The sequence below is a fragment of the Myotis myotis genome, unplaced genomic scaffold (assembly GCF_014108235.1).
Source record: "Myotis myotis isolate mMyoMyo1 unplaced genomic scaffold, mMyoMyo1.p scaffold_m19_p_6, whole genome shotgun sequence".
NCBI lineage: Eukaryota > Metazoa > Chordata > Mammalia > Chiroptera > Vespertilionidae > Myotis > Myotis myotis.
The window spans coordinates 76,774,982-76,797,359 of record NW_023416368.1 but is presented as its reverse complement, the minus strand read 5'-3'; the positions used below and the strand labels follow the sequence as shown (position 1 = coordinate 76,797,359).

Sequence of the window (22,378 nt, the reverse complement as noted above, 5' to 3'; positions counted from 1 at the left end):
GCTGGTGCCTTGAGTCATTTGAATGTAGGTAACTGAATGCAGAGCTGTTTATTTTTTAAAAATATATTTTTATTGATTTCAGAGGGGAAGAGAGAGATAGAAACATCAACGATGACAGAGAATCACTGATCGGCTGCCTCCTGCACGCCCACACTGGGGACCGAGCCCACAACCTAGGCATGTGCCCTGACTGGGAATCGAACCAGGACCCTTCAGGCTGCAGGCCAACACTCTCTCCACTGAACCAAACCAGCTAGGGCTCAAATACTTTGTATTCTGCCACAATTGCTCTATAACCTCCATCTCCACCTTCCTCAGAGTTAACCTTTGAGATTTCTGATATTACCACTGCTTGTGTTACATAGAGTACAGTGTTTAAGATTTTTTTTTATTTCAAGTCCTAATTTCCCCATTTACCGTGTGATCTTCTTAGTGCAGCTGTGGGCAAACTACGGCCCGCAGGCCGGATCCGGCCCGTTTGAAATGAATAAAACTAAAAAAAAAAGACCATACCCTTTTATGTAATGATGTTTACTTTGAATTTATATTAGTTCACACAAACACTCCATCCATGCTTTTGTTCCGGCCCTCCGGTCCAGTTTAAGAACCCATTGTGGCCCTCGAGTCAAAAAGTTTGCCCACACCTGAACTAAGGGGTGCCGATGGTGGAGAAAGCTCTAACACAGGGGTGGGCAAACTTTTTGACTCGAGGGCCACAATGGGTTCTTAAACTGGACCGGAGGGCCGGAACAAAAGCATGGATGGAGTGTTTGTGTGAACTAGTATAAATTCAAAGTAAACATCATTACATAAAAGGGTATGGTCTTTTTTTTTTTAGTTTTATTCATTTCAAACGGGCCGGATCCGGCCTGAGGGCCGTAGTTTGCCCACGGCTGCAACACCTTTCCATGTACCATGCCCACTAGAGTGGGTGGTTTAACTACAGCACAGGCCCTGAAGGTTGTTCCTCACAGGCATTTGAGCTGAGGGCATCAGTAGCACTTTGTAGACATTAGAAAGGGCAGGACAAGAGAGGCTGCTGCCCTTCTCCATGGGGGCCTGTTTACAGAACAGGAAACACAGTGATTGGGGGTGGGTATCACCTGGCTTTTTAAAGGAGAAAACCAGGATGCCTCCTCTGTGGGTTTCCAGAAATCAAGTTTCCTCTGTTCAATTCCGTTACCAAGTACCATGGCCCACAGCAAGCCTGGGGCCATTAGATAGACATGCGCGGAGGTGCCAGCTCTGAGCACGTGGCCAGACTACGCAGTGGCTGGGCCATCTCCATGCACTTGCTCAGGTCCCGAGCCTGGGAGGTCCTGCTGCTCATTAGCTGATGGGGCTCAGCGACTTCACAGACCTGGTGCCTAAATCTGGACGATCTTCTCACGCGGAAATAGAACTCCAGGTGGAAGCACATCTCTAAGTAAAACCTCTGGAGGTGTGAGGAAATAGACACGTGTTTGCCCTTTACTGACTACAAAAGCGATTTTCTTATAACCCGCGCCTTGACTACTATTCTGTTGCGTGGGACCCTTTCCTAGGTGACCAAACAAGGCTTGGGGCGTGTCCTGGGTCTGTGTTGTTCATTCTCTTCAGGAAGTATCAGGCACCGTCTCATCAGATGCCCATTCGACCACAGTCCCCACTGAGAAATGCTCCCACCATCTCACTGGGTTTCCATGAGAAAAAAGGTGATGCAAAGCTGGTCAGTGACATGTTCTTAACTTTATTGCAATTCTTTCTTACAAAAGGTCGGATGTATCGTAGGCCAGGCCTAATTTCCTTCAGTCCCTGAAACATAGGCCCATTGGGGATTTCCATGTCCTCTTAAGTAGGTATGTAAACTAGTAGACTTTTGTGTTTTTAGGGTTCAACACCTATCACCATCATTTTCATTTGATGTAAGACAAGACTTGTGTTTTCCCAAATGAAAAGACCAAGTAAGAAAATCATCGGGCCTTCATCGGTGGGGTAACCGGCTCCTTTGCCAGAACCGACTCGGGAATCTATTTCATTCAATGTGACATCTTTCCACCTTTAGTATTTTTTTTTCTTTTTAATACAAACTTTGCAATGTGCTGGGCTATGATGTAAACAGTACCATGTGTATATACGCATACATAGATTGGCTCTGGAAAAAATGCATGAGTACATGCGAGTTATGTAAACATAGCAATTGGTCAGAAAGAGCATCTCTGATCATTAGGGCATTAATGAATAACAAGCATATTGTAAGCAAATAACAACCAATAGCACATATTGGTTTAGTTGTCAGCTAGGAGCTTTGCTGGGCCCACAAAGGAGGGTCCCTTCCCCCAGGTAGGCTGATGCTCGCCTGATACGACAGGTGGCTGTGTGTCCCAGGCCTGACTGTGAGTCTGGGACTCCCCCACATGGGGTGTATCTGTGCTCCCTTGCTGGTCCTGGAACGCACAGGGGGCCCACTTTGATCTCCCTCTTGTGTCAAAAGCAGAATATGATGCCCCTATCACCAGGAGTGGGTGCCGATGGAGGATTTGCAGAAGCCCAGGGCCCTTTCTTCCCCTGGAGGTTATAAGGCATCCTCATTTCCTTCTACTCCTACCCATCAGGACACGTGGTCTCCTGACCACAGGATCACACCCCAAGAGGCCTGGAAGGTTCAATGTCGTCACCTCCAAACAGCTCTGAGATGTAGGTGACTTGGCTTGAACCCTGACTGCCAGGTGACTGAGTGTTGGTTTCAGTTTAACCCCGACAGCCCCCATGTCACCTTCCACATCACCCTTCCTTCTCTGTGGATGGTTGGCCTGGAAGCCAGTCATGTCTTCCCTTGCACTCATCCTCCATAGGTTTGGGAATAAGTAACCTTCCAGGCACACAGGTCTTGCACCTGAGCTTCTTGCTCAAGCCTAGCAAAGACACACTAAGGTTCCTGTGGGAACAGTGGTCTCCGTCATTCTCCATTTTAGGACTTCTAGGCCAGGTGTATGCAGGTAAAATCTTACTTACCTGAGCTAACATGCCTTATAGAAATGCTGCCAAGTGGATACATTTAGTACCCAAGACACTGTGCAGCACACGTGGTGATGACTCAATAAATGTGAGTTTCACTCTCCTTTTCCAAATCCAAATCAATTCCTGTAGGTGACTTGATTTCCCTCTCATTCCTACAGCTGTCACTGCCCCAAACTAACAAAAGGAGGCCGAGGCATCGTAAAGAGGGGAAGATGGATCACTCAGTATTGTCTCTTGCTGGGAAGGAAGATGTCAAAACTCTTGGCTGAGCTGAGGTTTGGGAATTATCTGAAGAGTGAATGATCTGTTATATCTCCCTCCCATCTCCACGGCAGCATTTGTCTCCAGCACAGTCTCAGCGTCCATCTATAACTAACAGACCAAAGGGAACATGGATATGGAGGCCTGATGCATGGTGCTTAGAAGGCTGGGCAAAATGGCGATCCAGTTGACCGGGACTCCACATTCAGGAACTCTGGTGGAAGGAAGATGCAGGCTGTAGATCCCAGAGTTACAGTTTGGAGCGGATGTCCAAGAGGAGAATGATGACAGGCCACTGAGGTCCTGGGATAGGGATGAGGGGGAGGAGGATGCTGGCCTAGACAGGGCAGAGGTGTGGTCAGAGGTGCCCCAAGCGATGCCCCCACCCTAGGAATGCAGGAAGGGGGCTGGGCAGTAGGGCCCAGACCTTGGCTGTGTCCACTTTCAGTGTCTGATGCATGTCACCCCGGCATCCTCAGCATGTCCGCAATTGGTCACCCCCCACTTGGAGAAGGTGCAGCGGAAGATGGTGTCTTCTGTGCCCTTGCAGGCGACATCATCCATCCAAATCCTTCCCGTACCTGTGGAGACAATTCAACATGGTTTCTCAGCAGGTATGCAGGAGAGCAGCACAGAGAGGAACGAGAGCACTCCTGTGTCTGTCCTTGACCAGGCTGTCCTAGGCTGTGCTGGCAACTCTAGTGGCTCCCACCTGCCGTCTCCACTGCATCAAGACCACATACTTATTTTCTGGGCTCAGTTTCTCGAGGGGAGAATAACTGTAATTGATAGTGGGCAGGGTCGTCTTTACTGAGTATTTCCTATGATCTTCCTCCATCCTCACCATGGTGCGGTGAGACAGGTTAACAATAAACCCATTTCCTAGGTAGGAAAACTGAGGCTCAGAAAGCAATTAGTGCAAGGTTGCTCAGCCTGTAAGTGGCAGAGTCTGAACTCAAGCCACTTACAAGCCCACACTTTATATGAGACCTGAGTAACTTCTGATGTTCGACATGTTGCAGTCTTGTTGATGAATACTCGGGCAGGGCCAGATCAGCGGGACAATGTCAGACAGATCCTGGATTGGACAGATACAATGGCCATTACCAAAGTGCCAATATTATCCCTAGTCTTCTGAAGTTTCACCTAGATGGTTCCTATTCTAGGAGTCCCAAACCATGGTGCTGGAATGGCAGAGGACCCCAGACTTTCACATTATAACTAGACATATATTTGGTGACAGGCAGAAGCATCCCTAACCATAGTAGTCGGATCAGTCCCCAAAATTCAAGGTCCCTAAGACAAACAATTTGAGTTTTGCCTGCAGTCAGCTCTGCTCACCCAGATCTCAAGGGGACAGACCTGCAGGTCTGAAGGCACCCATGCAGGCAGCCGTCAGAGGGCTTGCCCAGGACTGCACCTGAGAGACATAAACTTGGCATTGAGGCCCCTCAATAAATGTCAGAGGAATAGGGCAGCTGGGTGAGGCTCCCACAGGGGAGGGAGAGGGCTTGTCTGAGGTCAGAGGAGTCAGTGGAGAGGGGGGTAGGCTACACCAGAAGTCCCTGGAATCCCCACTGATGAACTGGCAGGACCATCACCCATGGTTCAGGGGGGGTCTCTGGGCTGATGGCCTTACCGGGCCCCACATGGTGGGAACCCATTTGGGGGCTGAGCTTCACGGCTGCCATGGAAGCAATGCTCAGAGCTCTGCTACTCAAAGTGTGGTCCTGGCCCACAGCATCATTAGCATCACCCAGAGCTTGTTAGAAATGCAAAACCTTGGGTCCTGCCCTGGACCTGCTGAACTAGACTCTACCTTTTTAAAAATATATATGTTTTATTGATTTTTTTACAGAGAGGAAGGGAGAGGGATAGAGAGTTAGAAACATCGGTGAGAGAAACATCGACCAGCTGCCTCCTGCACACCCCCCACTGGGGATGTGCCTGCAACCAAGGTACATGCCCTTCACTGGAATCGAACCTGGGACCCTTCAGTCCGCAGGCCGACGCTTTATCCACTGAGCCAAACTGGTTAGGGCTAGACTTTACCTTTTAACCAAGTGGTTATGCATTACAGTGTGAAGAGCACTGTACAGCAAAAGGAGGGCTGTGCAATACGTAGGATAGTCCTGGATTCAAATCTTGGTCCCATCTGGGGGACCATTTCCATGTGAAAACTGGGTAAGTTCTGGGTAAACTGGGATGGTTGGTCACTCCAGCACTTTAACTTGCTAGGTCTCTGTGCTGGCAACCAAAAGCATGGGGTTAAAGATCATAAAATGGGCTTCAGCATCACTGACTATGTCAGTCTGAGCAAATGAGATCATAAATCGTCCCTACATTCTGATGCCAGCCCTGCCTCCTCCCTGTCCCACCTCTCAGCAGCCACACAGCCTCTCCTTTTAGAGGGATTGTCAGCACTGACTGCTAAAAGCTTAAAACTGTCGCTCTCTCAAACTGCATGGGAGAAACCCTAAATCAATGGCATGAACTAATATTTCTGTTGTGCAGAAATCGGCACATCTGTTGTCATGGGACTGCTGAGCAGTGAACTGGGAGTGGGGGGAGGGGGAGGGGGATGTGGGAGGAGAGGCCTCCTTCCGCTGTCCTTGGATGCTGTTTCTTCACCAGAACCTCTTCCCCGGCCGGATCCCCTGTGCCTCTTACACAATAAACCATTTGAGGCCGAGCAATAACTCGCTGATTAAATGTCTCCTGGACAACGTATCAGTTTACAATTTACCCAGGAAAAGGCTGCAGGCCCAAGAGCAGTGTGGGATTAGTCACACCCAAAACAAATAAAGAAGGAAATCGAGGGGACTGACGAATCCTGAACAGACCCCAGGTTAGCAGCCCAAATGCGGATAGAGGATCACGAAGCTCCAAACTCTGGTTGGTGTTTAGCCAGGGAGTCCCGGCTAATGTTCGCCAGGGACGAGCTAATAAGACGAGAGCAGGGTCGCTCAGTCAGCTGCACTGAATAGTGCAGGTACAGCCAGAGGTGAGGGGCCCGCGAGCCCGCAAACCATCTCTCCTCGCCATGTCGGAGAAGCGAGAACTCCCCCCCTCCAGGGACCAAACATCACTTCAGCCTCAGAACCGGCCTCGGATTACCCCAAGCGTGGCCCGAGGACCAGCAGCAGAGCATCACCTGGGAGCTTGTTCGAAAGGCAGAGTTGTGGGCCCCCCACTGAGTCAGAGCCTGCCTCTGAACAAGAGCTCCACGGCAGGTGCACAAATTCAGGCCTGAGAGGCCCCGCCCTACCCCAGGTCTGCACTCCCATGGGCCTGTCTTGGAGCTCCCTATCAGGTGAGCAGGCTACGGTTGCTGCTCCCCCATACAGATCAGGAAAATGGAGCACCGGGCTGACATTTTATCCTGGGGAGGCAAAATTGGGACTAGAGGCCAGGTCCCCTGACAGAGCACTTGGGGCTGTTTGAAGCGGATATTGTTGGAATGAGTCAGTGAGATTTTATTTGATTGATTGATTGATTCATTCATTCAATAAATATGTAAGGGCCCACTCCATGCTCAGCACTATTCTGGGTATTTGGACTATGTTATTGAACAGAAAAAGATAGAAATGACAAAAATCTCTCTGCTTCACGGAGTTAACATTTTAGCGTCTGCAGGTTTACTTAGAGTAACATTAAAAGACAGCATAGCCCAGCTGGTGTGGCTCAGTGGTTGAGTGACAACCATGAACCAAGAGGTCATCAGTTTGATTCCCAGTCATGGCACATGCCTGGGTTGTGGGCTCGATCCCTAGTAAGGGATGTGCAGGAGGCAGCCAATTGATGTTTGCTTTCACATAGATGTTTCTTTCTCTCTCTCTCTCTCTCTCTCTCTCTCTCTCTCTCTCTCTCTCTCTCTCTCTCTCTTTCCCTTCCTCTCTTTCTAAAAATATGAGGGCAGAGACTAGGTTACTCATCTCTGTGGCTCTGCACTGAGCCCAGTGCTGGCCCACAGGAGATGCCTAGAAACTGCCATGGAAAGAAGGGAGTGCAGCCCTAGCTAGTTTGGCTCAGTGGATAGAGTTCGGCCTGCAGACTGTAGGGTCCCGGGTTCGATTCCAGTCAAGGACACATTCTCAGGTTGTGGGCTCGGTCCCCAGTAGGGGGCGTGCAGGAGGCAGCCAATCGATGGTTCTCTCTTGTCGTGTCATTGATGTTTCTATCTCTCTCTCCCTCTCCCTTCCTCTCTGAAAGCAATAAAAAATATGTTTAAGGAGGAGGAGGAGGAGGAGGAGGAGGAGGAGGAGGAGGAGGAGGAGGAGGAGGAGGAGGGAGTGCAGCCTGAGCTTGGAGAAAGGGCGCCCAACAGGCTGGGCTGCTGGGTCTCCTCCCCACCCCAGGCTCCCATCTCCTGTGCTCCCATTCATATCGCCTGGCCTGCCTACCTGGCAAGGTCTTGAATGTCACATGACATTAGATGTTGGATCATGATGGGGAAAACATGGTGTAAATGTGATGCATGCCTAGAAGCAAGTCCAGTTCCCCATTGACAGGTTTAAAGAATCAAACTGCAAGTTGAGGACTTCTCCATGTGTCACACGTTATAAAAATCAAGAGGGAGTGAAAAAGGCCACAAAGTCTGTTTTAGGCTAACGCTGCCCATGACATCCAAATGGCCTATTTCGGCTTCTCTAAAAGTTTATCATCCTCCCCCACAAAATAATGTTTTACTTCCACTTATTAGGAACAAGTCCTCATTGGACTCAAACACTGACAATGAGGACTGTCCCTACTATTTCTGTCCCTTATGCAACCAAAAAATGGCAATTTTTCTTAAAGAAAACAGGCTGAAATTCAGCCTCAAACGTTAAGTGGGAGGTCAGTGCTCTGCCCGGCGGCCTGGTGGGCTGCCCTCCTGGGCGGGGCCCTCTGAGCCCCTGTGCACACTGGCCTTTGAAGTAGGGAGGCTAGTATGTGTGGGGTCAAGTGGCCGCACCCCGCCAGCTGTCACAACAGATTTCACCAAGAGCCACTTTCGGTCAGTGCGATTGTCTTAGCCGGCCCGGCTGCTGTGGCAAAGCCCCATCGATGGCTGGCTTACGAACAACAGGCATTTATTTCTCCCAACTCCAGATGCTGGAGGTCGGAGACCAGGAGCCAGCATGGCAGGTCCTAGTGAGGGCCCCCTTTTGGGTTTAGATTTCTCTGTGTCTTCTCACAGGAGGAGGAGGCGGAGGGAGCTCTTAGGGGTCCCCTTTATAAGGGCACTAATCCCATCAGAAGGCTCCACCCGTGACCAAATCACCTCCCAGAGGCCCCTCTCCTACGACCATGTTGGGGATTAGCATTTCAGCACATGAGTTCGGGGGAGACACAAATATTCAGTCCATAGCAGTGACTGAGGTTTAAGGGATGCGATGCTGAGCAAGAACGGCAGCAGCCCTTCGTGGGGGTGGGGAGACGGCAGCTGTGAGCCGTGCAGGGCTCCATGGCCAGTCTGGATGGGACCTGGCTCCGTTTCCCTGTCTGGACAGGATGTGGCCCCTCCTCTCATGTATTTTCCTGGACAAGTCCCTGCAGCCCGTCAGCACTGTCCGAAGACAGGCCGGCTTGCCTGGGGGACAGAGAGCTGCTATCTGGGCAGAGGCCAGGGGGCCATGGCAGGAGGGCTGCAGAGGGGTCTTGAGTATTGGCGAGGAGACCAGTCCTAGGATCCCTGGGCCTTTTCCTCCGAGCGCCTTACCTTGCCCGAATCGAGCGGTCCGGGCCACCTCCTGTGCGCCGCGGAAGCCCAGCATGCGGCACACCACGTCCCCGTCCTTCTTGTCCCAGCCGTCATCGCACACGGTGCCCCAGCGCCGCTCGTGGTACACCTCCACTCGGCCCTCGTGTGGGCCCGAGCCATTCACCAGCCGGATCATCAGGGACTCCAGGCCACCTGTTGGGAGCAGCCCACAGTCACTCCTCTGCTCTGGATATACCCCCGCTTCCACCCCTGCCCCCCACTTACCTCCAGGGATCTTCCCTGACTCCCCTCTACCAACCCCTCCTGCCCAGGGAAGAGGGGCTGGGGCGACAGCCATGACCCAAACTGTGACCAGCAAAAACCATGTGGGTGGCCACTGCCCTTTATCAGCCTCCTTCTCTCCCCCTCTTATTTTCTCTTAATAGAATTTATTTTCTTTCTTTTTAGGTTACTGTTTACATCAACTATTATTTGTATTCGTGTCAGGTGTCCAGCACAGTGGTCAGACAACCAGGCACTTCACAAAGCGCTCCCCGGTATTTCCAGCGCCCACCTGGCACCACACACAGTTATTACAGCAACACTGACAATCTCCCCTATGAATTGTGAATGTTCCTGTGAATATTTTGTAACTACCAATGTGTACTTCCTAATCCCTCATCTTTTTCACCCAGCCCCCCTCCCCCCCCCCTCCCCCCTCCCCCTGGCAGCCATATCTACGAGAATAGACTTTACTTTTAAGAGCACTTTTAGGTTCACAGCAAAATGGACAGGGGGGTACAGAGATTCCCCACCCCCCGACCCCCATACATGCACAGCCTCCCCCAGTATCAACATCCCCCACCAAAGTGGTACATTAGTTGCAATCGATAACACTGACATATCATCACCACGCAAAGTCCACAGTTTACATTAGGGTTCACTCTTTGGTGTTGTACAGTCTTTGCATTTGGACAAATGGATCCGCCTATATCATTTCATACAGTTTAGTTTCACTCCCCTGAAAATCCACTGTACTTTGCCTGTGAAAATGCAGATTCCTGGGCCCACTCAGCCCTACTGGGTCCGAATCTTGGTGGCAGCCACCAGGGATCTGTATGTTTCACGTGCCCCAAATGACTTTGAGGTCATATATGTGTGGAGTGGTGCTGGAAGTGACAGGCTCAGATGCTCCTTTCAGCTCCAGTGTTCATGATTCTAAGGCCAGGGAAGATGTCAAAGTTGTATTTTTTTGCAGCCAGAAATCACCTGGGACGTGTAGGGTGGAGGTGGACCCGGTGACAAGCAGGTGCCAAGCTGCAGGAGACCCGATGTGAACTGCCAGAGGAAGCAGCAAACTGCTGGAGTGCTGCTCCCCATAAGGACTGCAGCCTTGGACTGCATCTCCCCCCACTCCCCTTTTCTTCGCCAGGTGGGCTGGGGGGTTCCTGCTTCTAATGACTGTGACTTGGCAAAGACCTTCGCAGGTCCCCGGAGAAGATGGCAGAGCTGATAAACCCCACATCTGTGCCACACGAAAAAGGAGAGGAGGCAGAACTGGCCATATGTCTGCTACATGCTGCCTGGGCAGGGAAAACCCCAGAATATTCTGCTCGGGGAACCAAAGAAGTCACCAGGACAGCACACCGTTTCCAAGCTGCTGAGAAATTACAGGGTGCCAACTTTCAGAGGCTCCTCGCAATGTTTAATGCCATGTGTACGCTTCCCGCATCTCTCACTATCCTCTCCATGCACATTTACTGAAAGTCCCTCCAGGTTGTCAAAAAAAGCTGAGGATGAGCAAGGGAACACAGAAAATCTGGAGAGAGGGAAAACCTGGAGAGAAGCTGGAAGACAGGGGCCGGGCCTGAGACAGAGAAACCCCCTTCCTGCTAACCTGGAGCCAGTAGCAGCAAAGGCCTGGCCTCTGGCTGGCTGGGGGCTTGGCCCTGGGTAGGTTGGCCGAGGCCAAGACGTCAGCCTTGATTTCTCACAGACCTGCCTCGCCTCTGTCAGCACCTGTCAAGGAGGCAGAGGGCCACCTCGGCCAGGAGGCCTCCCACAGAAGCCTCGGGTGGGGTCATAAGTAGAGTGAAAGTGGAAGGAGGAGGCAGTGGGTCCAAATGGCCCAGGCAGAGTTCAGGGTGTCAGGTCAAAATAACAGGAAGAGACTGGGCCGGGGGTGGGCAGCCAGGACTGACGTTCGGAGGCTCTCCCCTATCCTCTCTGCTCCGCCATCCTGAACTCACTCTTCGCTTCTTCGTTGCGCGAAATCAGTGACTGGCCATCTCTTAGGGGCCTGGCCCTGTTCTAGGTGGGTACATCTAGGAACAGTCTCTGCCTTCGTGGACTGCTACTTTAGTGGGAAAGATGAACAATAAAGCTGAAAAACAAATACAAATATAATTATGGCCAAGTATTGATGAGTGCATCGATGGGAGCAGAAGCACAGAACGGGGAGGGAGAGTGAGTGGAGACTTGGGCAGAGCTTTTTCCTTGTACCCCCATAGTAGGGACACCCAGATGCTCACAGATGCACTTAAGGGATTGCTACCATATTCCCAAACTGTGCTAGGTATCAAGGGTGCATGGATGAATAAGTGTTGTATTTGTCCTTGAGACATTCTGGGTAAGAACACAGAATGTCAGCGCTTGTAGAGACCTCAGTGACTGCCCAGTCCAAACCCCACGTCTAGAAATGAGGAAATTGAGGTTCAGAGAGAAAGTAACCGGCTGTTACAGGGATGCCAAGTTCCTCCCTTTCTAGACCCGTGCTCTTTCCAATGCCAGCCACTTTCAGTACCGCCAAGCCATACCACAGAGTGAAGCTGGTTCGAGGTTCAACCAGTAGATCCAGGATGGAGGCAGGCTGGCACGCCTCAGACCAGAGGGCACTGCTTGAGAGAGCTCAAGCCAAGCTCTGTCTCTGAGGGTTACCTGTACATATCAGATTCCCCCCTGGGAAGAGTTCCTTGCAAAGAGAGATAATGATTTATTTGTCCACGATCCCTCAGTACTTAATATTATGCTTGGCTGGCTGAAAATGCTAAGAAAATGTTTGGGGAGTAGATGGGCTGGAGACCAGATGGCTGGTTGGATGCATGACTTTTTTTAGTGGGTACGAGTGGAATCTCCAGCTGAATGCCTCAGATTTCTCTGTCTCTCTGGTTCCAGTCTTACTCTGCGGTGCCGCGCTTGTTGAGAATGGGTGCTGTGCCCACCCACGGATCCCACCAGCTCAGGCAGGAATGGTGGTGCTCCAGGATGGAGACCATGCACTCACTGTTCACATCATCAACTCTGGGTTGTCTCTCTTTGTGCTGCCTTTATGTAGATCATTGTAGACTCCCTATTCTTGGCCGATCTTTAAACATGTATTGGCCCAGCCACGGGGACACAGAGGTTTATTACCCCTACTTCTTCTCTGGACATAAAAATACTACGAGACAATTCCAAGATGCCACTGCTAAGTGCGATAGGACAAATCCTATGCAGGCAGGCAGATCCGAGGCAGGCAGTGGGGATGGCGAGGAGAGCAGTGAGCCAGCAGGAGGGGACTCACAGGGGGCTGGTCAAGGCATGCTGCCAGTGCTCTTCTTACGTCATAGGGGCACTAGGACACACTCATCCTCATTTCTTCACTGGTCACACTCACTTCCCAGGGGTGTTAAGGGTATCAGTGACAAAGAGTCTCTCCTTGACCAAACTCTAACCAGACCCCTCTGAGCCTTCTCATCTACGAGGCCTCAACCTTGGCCTGTAAAGATTTGAACAAGACACTAACATAATTGCTAACAGCTCCAAGCCACGCATGGCCCTAGCCTCTCCTAAAGTGCCTGCCTGAGAAAACTCAAGGTTATCAAAAGAATTTACTGTTCATCCAGCCAACACCTGAAGATAGGACCCTGCCTCCCGGCCTCTTTGGGAAGGGAGGAACCTAACTTGGAGAAGCGCCAGATGGGTTTCATAGGGGCCAACCCCCTCCTGCTTTTTGTAATTTTTCACTCCCCTGACTCTACTGAGCCCCCACTCACCCCTTCCCTGTCTCCCCATTGTCCCTTTAAAATGCCCAGTCACCTCTGTACAAATCAAAATTTAGTTCAGTGCATGCTGGTCTCTTTTTCCTATTGCAATTGTGCATTACTGATTAAAATGCATCCTGACCACTTTAACTATCAGCTGGTTTTGTTTCTCTTTAACATCCGATGTGATAAGGCTGCTATTAGACAAACTGGTCAAGGTGTAAGCCATGCTCACTGCCCATGGGCCCTTCCTTACACATGGGTAAGGACATGAAGGATGGGTCTGGCTCAAAAGTTCTGTCCAAACCGCTGTGATGATGATGGTCAGGATCACGCAGATTCTCTTAGGAATCTGAGCTGGGGGAAATGGAGAAGGCCGAGCAGAAGCAAGAAGAGGCAGGGACAGGAATTAATAAGCCATGTTGCAGACAAGACACTAAAGCGAAGACATGAACCCCTAGTGCTGTGGCCCCAGACCTGCCTTGAATCTGAATGATCTTCCCATTCCAGGCCCACTTTCTAGTATATTATGAGTCCTGCTTTTCTAAAGAAGGTGCCCTTATTATAAGCCCACATGACTTAAAGAGACCCACCGAACCCCTGGTCCTTGCCAGCAAAAATCCCCAAAGAGGTGCCTGCGAATCTGACACACCAGCCTCAGAGCTTAGCTACTTGCCTCTTGGGCCCAGGGTGGGTTTGGGGATTTGGTGGGGAGGCACCGGGGGAGAGTGGAAAGAGACTGGGTCTGGACTTAGGCACAGGGTTTGAATTCTGGCTCTGCTGCAGGCCAGATGTGACCCCTCTACACCTACCCTCTTCTGAAAACGGGTATAATGGTGGTGGGTGCAAGCGATAGCATGTGGCACATTATGGGCACCTCTCACTGTGAGCTCCCGCCCCTGGCCAGTCAGCACTTTGCCCAGTAACACATGGGTGAGCTCTGAGGGGTCTTCATGCATTGCTAAGGATGGCTGGATACAGTGGTTCAGCAGGAGTGAATCCTTGCAACCCTCTTTGCAAAGCAACTCTGCTGCGTGGGGAGGAGGAGCAAAAGGGGGTTCATCGGTCCAATTGGATTCCTCTCCTAACTTCCTCTGCTCTCCCCAGGGCGCAGTTCCTGGGGTCGGTAACATATTAGGGGAGGTGGACAGGGGCTTCGGCAGAAGTCCGGCTCCTGCTGTCAGCAACTTTCTGCTCTCTAATGTGAGCTGGATGTGATTCCTTAGCTGCAAAGCAGCTCCTGAATGGCCCAGGAATGGGGCGCTAGGGCTGAGGCCACTGTGGGGCTCCTAGCACAGACCTTACAGATCTCCTATGTGGGGATTCTCTTCTCAAAATGAGTATTTCTTTGTTCTCTGGGCCTTGTAAATACATACATAGGGAAAACCAGGGCCCAGACAATGCAGGCTGGATCCACCCCAGACTCCCTGGGTTTGAATATTGAGTCCCAGGGCTGTCAGGGGCTGTGCCACCCTCTCCCACTTCAAGCACAGGAATCCTCTCCACCCAGTACCACGCCTGACAGCTGCTCATCCTGCCTCTGGGAATGGAAGGGAGCTTGACACCATCTCTTGGGCATCCATTCCGGGATTTTTAAACCAGCATCTGCTTTTATTCACTGGGCGCTGGTATCTCCAAACGGCTCCAGCGTTTCTTCATCTAATTACTCCCCACCTTTGTTTTGCTCCATATGCTTTGGGTTTTGTGCTTATAATTGGGGGGGGGGGGATGTCAAATATCTCCTTCTTTCTCTAGCATCTGGTGGGAGCACAACTGAGGGAGTGGCGTCATTACTGAGCCCCTCAGTGGGTCTGGGAGGACAGCCTAAGGGCCAGTGGCCACCATCCCAAGAACCGATTTCCAGGGCTGGGGTAGCCTTAGAACTATCTACTCCCCTGCAGGGCTTGTCCACACCTGGCTCAGAGCCGCCCTCAAACCCAACTACAACAAAGCCAAGTTCTGGGAGCTGCCCAGGAGAGATTCCCAGTTAAGGAGAGACAGCGAAAGGAATAATGTGTACTCCGTTCCGACATCATCAGGCATGTGCAAAGTGCTTCGTGCGTGCATTTTCTCATGCTTCTTCACAGTTAGTTATGGCTCCCCCTTAAAAGAAAATGAGCCCAGAAAAGTCAAGGAATCTGCAGATGGTCACACAGCTGCTACAAGGTGAAGCCAGGGAGAAGAGCAAAAGTCCTTTCATGTTCAAACCACAGACATGACTGTCAGACTGAGTACTCAAGACAAGTATTTAATAACAGCCCTCTCCATGTATAAAGCACCTTCCATCTATCGCCAAACAGCCTTCTGGGGTCTGCAGTAATTAGTGTCTTTAACAGTAAGGAAAAGGGAAAAGTGCCTTGGATGAAAGCAGAGGTTCTCAGCCCTGGCTACATGGGAGAATTGCCTAGGGATTGAGATATTACACCCCCCCTCCCCCCGCCTTATGCCTTATATATAATTTGGCGCTTTAAAAGTCTACCAAGAGGGGGCCAGGCTAGTTTCCAACAGCTCACAGGTGATGTCAATGCACTGCCAGGGCTCAGTGTACTGTTTGAAGGGACGGATCTGGGATCAAGTCCCAGCTACACAGCTGTCAGGCCTTGTGAGTAAGGCCTATAGATGTCACCTCCTCTGGGAGGGTTTCCCTGGCCTGTGGCCCCAGGAAGTGCTCTGCACACACTGCCTGCCACTTCCTCTTCCAGGGCTTTCCACACTCATGAGTGTAATCCCTGTGAAAGCCACGGCCATGGCCAGCGCACCCCCCTGGGTCCCCGCAGCAGCCCTCTTGCAGGCGGAGAGGACAGTGCTCAACCAACTGGACTGAGGGCGTGAGTGAATGAATGAAAGAATGAATGAATGAATGAACGGACAGGATTCACAGCCCTTTTGAGGGGCTCTCAGAACAGATCTGATCCCTAAATAAGCCTAGATCCTGCTTGGCTGTGCACCAGGAGGGCCCCAAACCCAGAGAACTTTGCTTCTCAAGAAAAGCAGAGGAGGGAAACCCACCCAGCCTGTGCCTGAAACATCGCAGCTCCTTTAGGTTTGTTTATCCTGACTTCCAGGCCCCGCCAAAGCAAAACAAGTCGACAGAAAGGAGGCTGTGGAGCATAGAAATAAACACATGAGGATGGGAAAACAGGCTCTGATTTTCTGCAGCTGCAGAGTAGAGCCCAGGCCATAATCTGGACCAGCTGCCCATTAAGGAAGTTGAACTTTTATTCTCTTGTGCAGAAAGAACTCCCTATGCACCCAGCCGCCCCGCAGCCCAGGACCTCAGAGCCCCTGCCCTGAGGTGGAGAAAGCTGGGCCGTGTCCTTCTGTGGACATTTCTTTTGCTCTGACATCCACAGGACATGTGGTTCACATGGGGAGGACAGCAGTCACCCCATAAGCCAGTGGTTCTCAACCTTCCTAATGCCGCGACCCTTTAATACAGTTAGTTCCTCATGTTGTGGTGACCCCCAACCATAAAATTATTTTCATTGCTACTTCATAACTGTAATGTTGCTACTGTTATGAATCGTAATGTAAATATCTGATATGCAGGATGTATTTAGGCAACCCCAGTGAAAGGGTCGTTCCACCCCCAAAGGGGTTGCGACCCACAGGTTGAGAACCGCTGCCATAAGCAAACTGAGGAGTTTCTGGCCAGGCACTGCTGGAGGGCATCCCTTTTAAAATGTGGTCTGGCCTGTGGGTGTGCTTCATAAAATGCTATTTCCTAATGGTAATTAGGAAACTTAATATGCTCTCACTTAATATGGTGCTTTGTGCCTCTTCAAAGAAATGTTGCCCGATGGTCCCCTTTGATCTTTGCAGTCCCCCTCTAAGGTGGGTGAGATTACACCCATTTAACGGGAGGAAGCTGAGCCTCAGAGAAGGATTCTCAAGGTCACACGATAAAGTGGCCACACCTGAGTCTCCAATCCACAGCCCTTGGGGCCACTGCACTGTGTCTTTGGTTTCGAGTCACCCTGGGTGCTTGGGCATCGCTGCGTAAAAGAAGTAGCAGAAGTGTCTCCCCAGTCAACACTGCATTAGGCATGCTGGGTGGGTTTTAAATGTTGACTCACCCGTGGGTCTTCCCTCTTCTATTGCAGGTTCATTGGAAACCGGGAGTTTGTCTTGGCTGATTCTGTCTCTCCAACACCCTGCTCATGGCTGCCTGGCTCCCAGTAGTTGTTCAGGGAAAGTATGTTTGATCAAAAGGAAACGAAGCATTTTTCCTGCCCAGCCCTGAAGCAGGAGCCCTCCCCGTCACAGTGGGAGGATGTCTCTACGGCCCAGAAGTTCTGCTCAGAGCTGGATTTGTAGGAAGTTACTTGGCGGCCAGGTGCAGAGGTGAGTCCTTTGTCTTGCTTTTGCTCCTGGGGCCCCTCAAAGGGTAGTGAGAGTCTGTGGAGAGCAGCTACAGCCTTGGACAGGTTTGAGCCTCGGACTAATGAGAGGGCACAGTCCTCTCATGGCCACGTGCAAGTCCCAGCTTGAAGGGCAAAGCCGTTCCAGGACAAGTATAGCCAACAGCTATAGTTGTGAGCTTTAACCTATGGTCCGAACATGTGGCCCCACGTGCCTGAGTGATGTGGGCTTGATAGAGTTCAGGTGCATGTTATTGAGTAGGATCAAAACTCACAAGAATGTTGTAAACATCTTGACCACACCCTTACTTTGCCTCGTGGAATCTGGCTATAAAATAAAGACACGGCTTGTAGTCCGGGGCACTGTCGCTAGCTCTCCATCAGAGAGGGCAGTGTCCCACCCGGACCCAGCTTTTTCTCTTGTCTGTCTTTTCTCAATCCTTCACCGCCCCCTCTCAGGGTCACTGAACCTGGCTGAGCTGGCGTGGCACATAAGGCGCCCAATGTGGGGCTGAGTATGCCATGGCCATGCCGGCTTGCCACAAGAGTCAACAGGCCTCTAGGACGAGACAGAAATGCTGTGGATCCAGGAGAAAGTCACTGATGCTGAGCTCTGATTTTATATATAACTGTGGGGAGGTGTGATGCTTACACGGCAGCCCTGGAAAGGTTTCGTGGGCCCGCTGCCTGGACCTCTGAGGCCAATGTCTAGATCTAGTGGCCTTTCCTAAGAAGGGTCTTTCATACCCTCTGCCTTCACTCACACACTGTCCTGTCCTGCCCTGTTTTTTCTCTCAGTTCTGCTCTGCTTCAAGTTCAAAGCTGGAGACCCCTGGCTGGAATGCTTCCCCACCCCCATACTTTAAATCCTTGAAACAGGACCTGCCTTTAGCACCATACTGACCACCTTCAAGCTCTATGGCATTGGGCAAGGAATTGAACCTGTCAAAATACGGAGTTTCCTTATCTGGAATAACCATACATACCTTAGGCAGTTACTCTGAAATATACACGAGCTCAGTGCCTGGGGGGGTCGATTCTCAAGGAATAGTGTTGAACCCAATATAAGCCCCAAGGATCATGCTGGGGGACTGAGGCACTGCTGCCAGGGGCTCACCCCACTTTTGAGTCAGTGAGGAAACCGGCCCTGACATCCTCCTATCACAGCACCCACAAGACCCCGGGGGTGTCCACAGGCTGTGCCTCCCTCTTTCATCTTCTTTCTTCCATTAGAATTCTACAATGGGCTCTTTAGAAGAGAGGCTGAAATCTGGGGCCAGGGGAAATAAGCCCGTTTAGAGAACTGGTTCCAAGTTCACCCCGAGGGTGTTTCCCACTGTTAAGGTGGGCTGTGAAGTTCAGGCAGTGGCAGCTAAAGCCGGTTCCGTTACATCAAAAAAGACACTGGGGGGCCCTAGCTGGTTTGGCTCCTTGGATAGAGTGTCGGCCTGTGGAATGAAGGGTCCCAGGTACGATTCCAGTTAAGGGCACATGTGGCCTTGGTCCCCAGTAGGGGTTGTGCAGGAGGCAGCCAATCAATGATTCTCTCTCATCATTGATGTTTCTATCTCTCTCTCCCTCTCCTTTTCCTCTCTGAAATTAATAAAAATGTTTGTTTGTTTTTTAAAAAAGACACTGCAGGGACCTCCCTAATGGAATGAATCTGAAGTGCCTTCAGCATGCCTCTCTCCCATCTTCAGAGAAGAGGGTGCAAGGTCATGGGATTTAAAATCAATTGCTGAGTTTGTTAGAATTGCTTTCTGCATAAGCAGTTTCATCATTCCTGGTTTTAAAGTAGGTCTCAACTTTAAACTTTCTTTGTACAAACCCACATCAAAGACCAAAACGCCAACTCTTCAGTAGTGTTGAGGCGTTGTTTTTTGAAGAAAAATTCCTTGGTCACCTTCATTGTGAAAGTTTGTTACTAAAGGAGTTTTCTTGCAGGGCAAATCCCATGCTTGCCAAGGGGTTGGGAATGCCAGTCAGCGGGCACTGCCCGGGCCCTTCTTGGAAGGATGGGCACAGCAGTGTCAGCTAAACACAGGGAAGGAGGGACACTGGGACAGCATGGGACAGGCCCCCTTGCTCACTCACCATAGAAAGGATAGGTGTATAGGGAACAAACTGGTCACCTCCACTCGCAAGCATGAGATACCCCACTACACGAAGTTAAAAAGAGCAAACCTTCTCAAATTCCACTTACACGCTTGGCTGCTAATCCTTAACATAAACTCCAAACACGGGCATGTTTATTTTCTCCCAGTTAGCCCTCAGTTTTGGCTTTCGGCTGGTTCCTGCTTTCACTTAGCATATATTTATAAAACAAGCATTCGCGGGCCTGCTCGTGACCTCTGAGCAGCGCGAGAGCACAGGTTCCCAAGGGGGCTTCCTTCCCCCACCTAAGCTGTTTTTCCTCGCGAGGGCCCACACTGCAGCTCTTCTTTCTGCGCTTTTGTAAGGCGTGAGTGTGACGGGGCTCACTAGCTCAGCGGTTCCTAGAAATAGGAACACTATTCCTTCTATTGGGTTCAATGCTATTTCTCAGGCACCCCCATCACACAGCCACATTTTACCACCTGGCTTCTTAAAGGAGCCAGGCCTTTTGCGTTTCCAGCCCCTCTCGAATCTATTTGAAGTCATCAAACCCAGGGCAGCCTGGATTAATCGGAACGGAAATGCTTTCTGCACACAGCCCTGTAAAAGCTCTCTTGGAAGGGGTCGCTAGGACGCTTTCAGGAAAAGTCACTGGATTTGTTTTTGGAAGGCTTAACATAGGCTCTTGGCAAACCAGAATGTTCGGAAGGCCAGATCCCATTCTCTGCACGGGACCGGGGAAGAGGAAGTTGCGGAGGCTGAGGGGCTGGCCTCAGGGCTGGGTCAGCAGGGGCCTCGGGTCTCAGGATTGCTACTCCATGGCCTGTGCTACTCCCCAGAGCGCGCATGTCATCTTCCCAGGAGCTATGTTTCTGAAAAGCAGGACTTTCTAAAGGGGGAGCAGCTCAGACAAGAGGAGCAGCAGGAGCAGCAGAGAAACATGAACTTGGACTATGGACCTTTCCATGGGGAGAAAGGGTCTGCCTGCCCACCCGGTGCCTGGCACTGGTTGTGGTGTTGAGGGTCATCAGGGACGGCTGAGGCTTTGTTACCTCTTGTTCTAGGCCCCAGTCTGGTCCCCTCCCTGGTCAGTCGCTGCCGTGTCATTCCCCGCTTCCAGCCCTCCCAGGCTTCCCAGTGCCCCAAGGTCAAGCCTGAACTCCTGACCGTTGATCCAAACATACCTCTCTGGCCTTGTTTCCTTCTTACATCCCAAACCCGCGCCATCTCAAACTATTTGGACTTACCAGACAATGCTCTGCTAATTCATGCATGGTTCTCTTTACTGGAATACTTCACCTCCCACCTCCACCTGACACCCACCAACTTCCCCTTCAAGACTTGGGTCAAAGACACCTCTCAACTGAACCCCACAACAGGACGCATATTAGCCTTTGTACAGACATCTACTGTAGCACTCACCACACTCCACTGTGATTTTGTAATTTTGTGATTTTGAAACTGTCCTTGCCTTCGTTTCTTTCTCTCCGCTGTCTCCCACTCTGTGCCAGCTGGGACTGGAAGCAATGTTTGCCACAGGACAGTCTTTCTAAGTGAATGTTGTGTCCCTGTGCATTTTCAGTGTGACCAGACATACACTTAGGTGGGGGGAGACATGTGAAAAATACTGTCCTCTCTGTACACATTCTGTGGTGTTTGCATCCGCGGAGCACTCACTCAATAAGTATAGGGAGAAGGAATGAGCGAATGTACAAAGGAAACCAATGTGTGAGGCAGTCCTCCTGCCAGGTATGTGCCCGGTGCTTCCACACAGGTTAGCTCAGGGACACAGGTGACCGATCTCAAAGAATGGGAAACACAGCGGTTTCGCCGGCAGATGCCCACCCCCCTTCCCTCGCACCAGCTTGGTGACATGAAGAGAAAACATGGGGGCAGGGAAGAGTACCTTTAAAGTAACTGAGAATTGCCAAGGAGGGAATTAGCACCTTCATACTAAACTGCTAAGGACAGACAGAATGGCCCATAAGGACCCAGTGCTGTCAAAGGCCAGGAGAATAAAAGGTAACTCAAGATGGTAGCAGAAGGAATTGGACCAGACAGGCCCCATCTGTGTCCACTCCACACCTTATAAACTCTGGTGACATTGGGCAGGTTCCTCCTCCCCCTTCCCCAGCCTCCTCCTCACCTCCCCACCGTTGAACATGACTGTGAGAATTCAGTACATAATGTACATGGACGCTTTCCTCCCCATAGTGCCAGGTACAAGTTTGTTGGTAGTTTTATCTGAGTGGTTCCTTTTCCTTAGGAGTGTGGCTTACTTTTAAATCATGTTGTCAGTGGGATAGTCAAACTGTATGAAGAAAAGAGGATGCCTACGCACTAAGTAAATAAAGAAATAGGATTGTATATAAAAGGTCTGGTAGCTCTGTCTCTCCTTGCCGGAAAAAAATGCTAACTTCCAGTGCTACATTATCCTGAACAGATTCCCGGGGGCACTGCTTGTAGCCAGCTGTAGGTGCAGGGAGGGGAGGAAGAGAATTCACAGACTCAGAAGGCCTCTCTTTGCATCCCTTTTTCTAAACCAGATTGAAACATCTCAGCAGCTAGGGAGGAAAACTGTCTAGAAGCCAACATCCTGATAATTTATTTTGAGCTCATACTGCACACTGGGGTGTCCACTGCCCCCCTCGCCCCCCTCAAACTTACATCCCTAAATATTAAAAACACACATAAGATGTTGGATATTTTTCAAGTTTTCTGAGATGCCACTGATAAGTATCAACATGCGCTGGCTTAGAATTAACCCTGGGTCATCCTGCATATATTTTCCACGTGGAAACAAATTGAGGAAAATATTTTAAACAATCTGAACTTATATCCCTCTTTAAATTCATGCTATGGGGCTTAAACAAAACCGAATCCTTTCCCCACCCCCTAGCTGCAAAAATATTATTTATTTTTCTTGCAAATGGACCATATACAAAGGTAAAACAAAT

General features: G+C 50.6%; 1 protein-coding gene across 3 annotated transcripts in view; it reads right to left on the bottom strand.

Annotated features, from left to right (window-relative positions):
• The window catches only part of SCARA5 (scavenger receptor class A member 5), a 120,356-nt gene that overhangs the window by 9,201 nt on the left and 88,777 nt on the right, over nt 1–22,378 (bottom strand). For 2 of the 3 annotated variants that reach the window (XM_036314126.1, XM_036314128.1), the window contains exon 8: nt 8,963–9,157. In XM_036314126.1, coding sequence (XP_036170019.1) covers nt 8,963–9,157 — 195 coding nt within the window. Of the gene's footprint in view, nt 1–1,709; nt 3,843–8,962; nt 9,158–22,378 lie in introns of those variants that run through there. The other variant, XM_036314127.1, reaches the window with a different exon arrangement.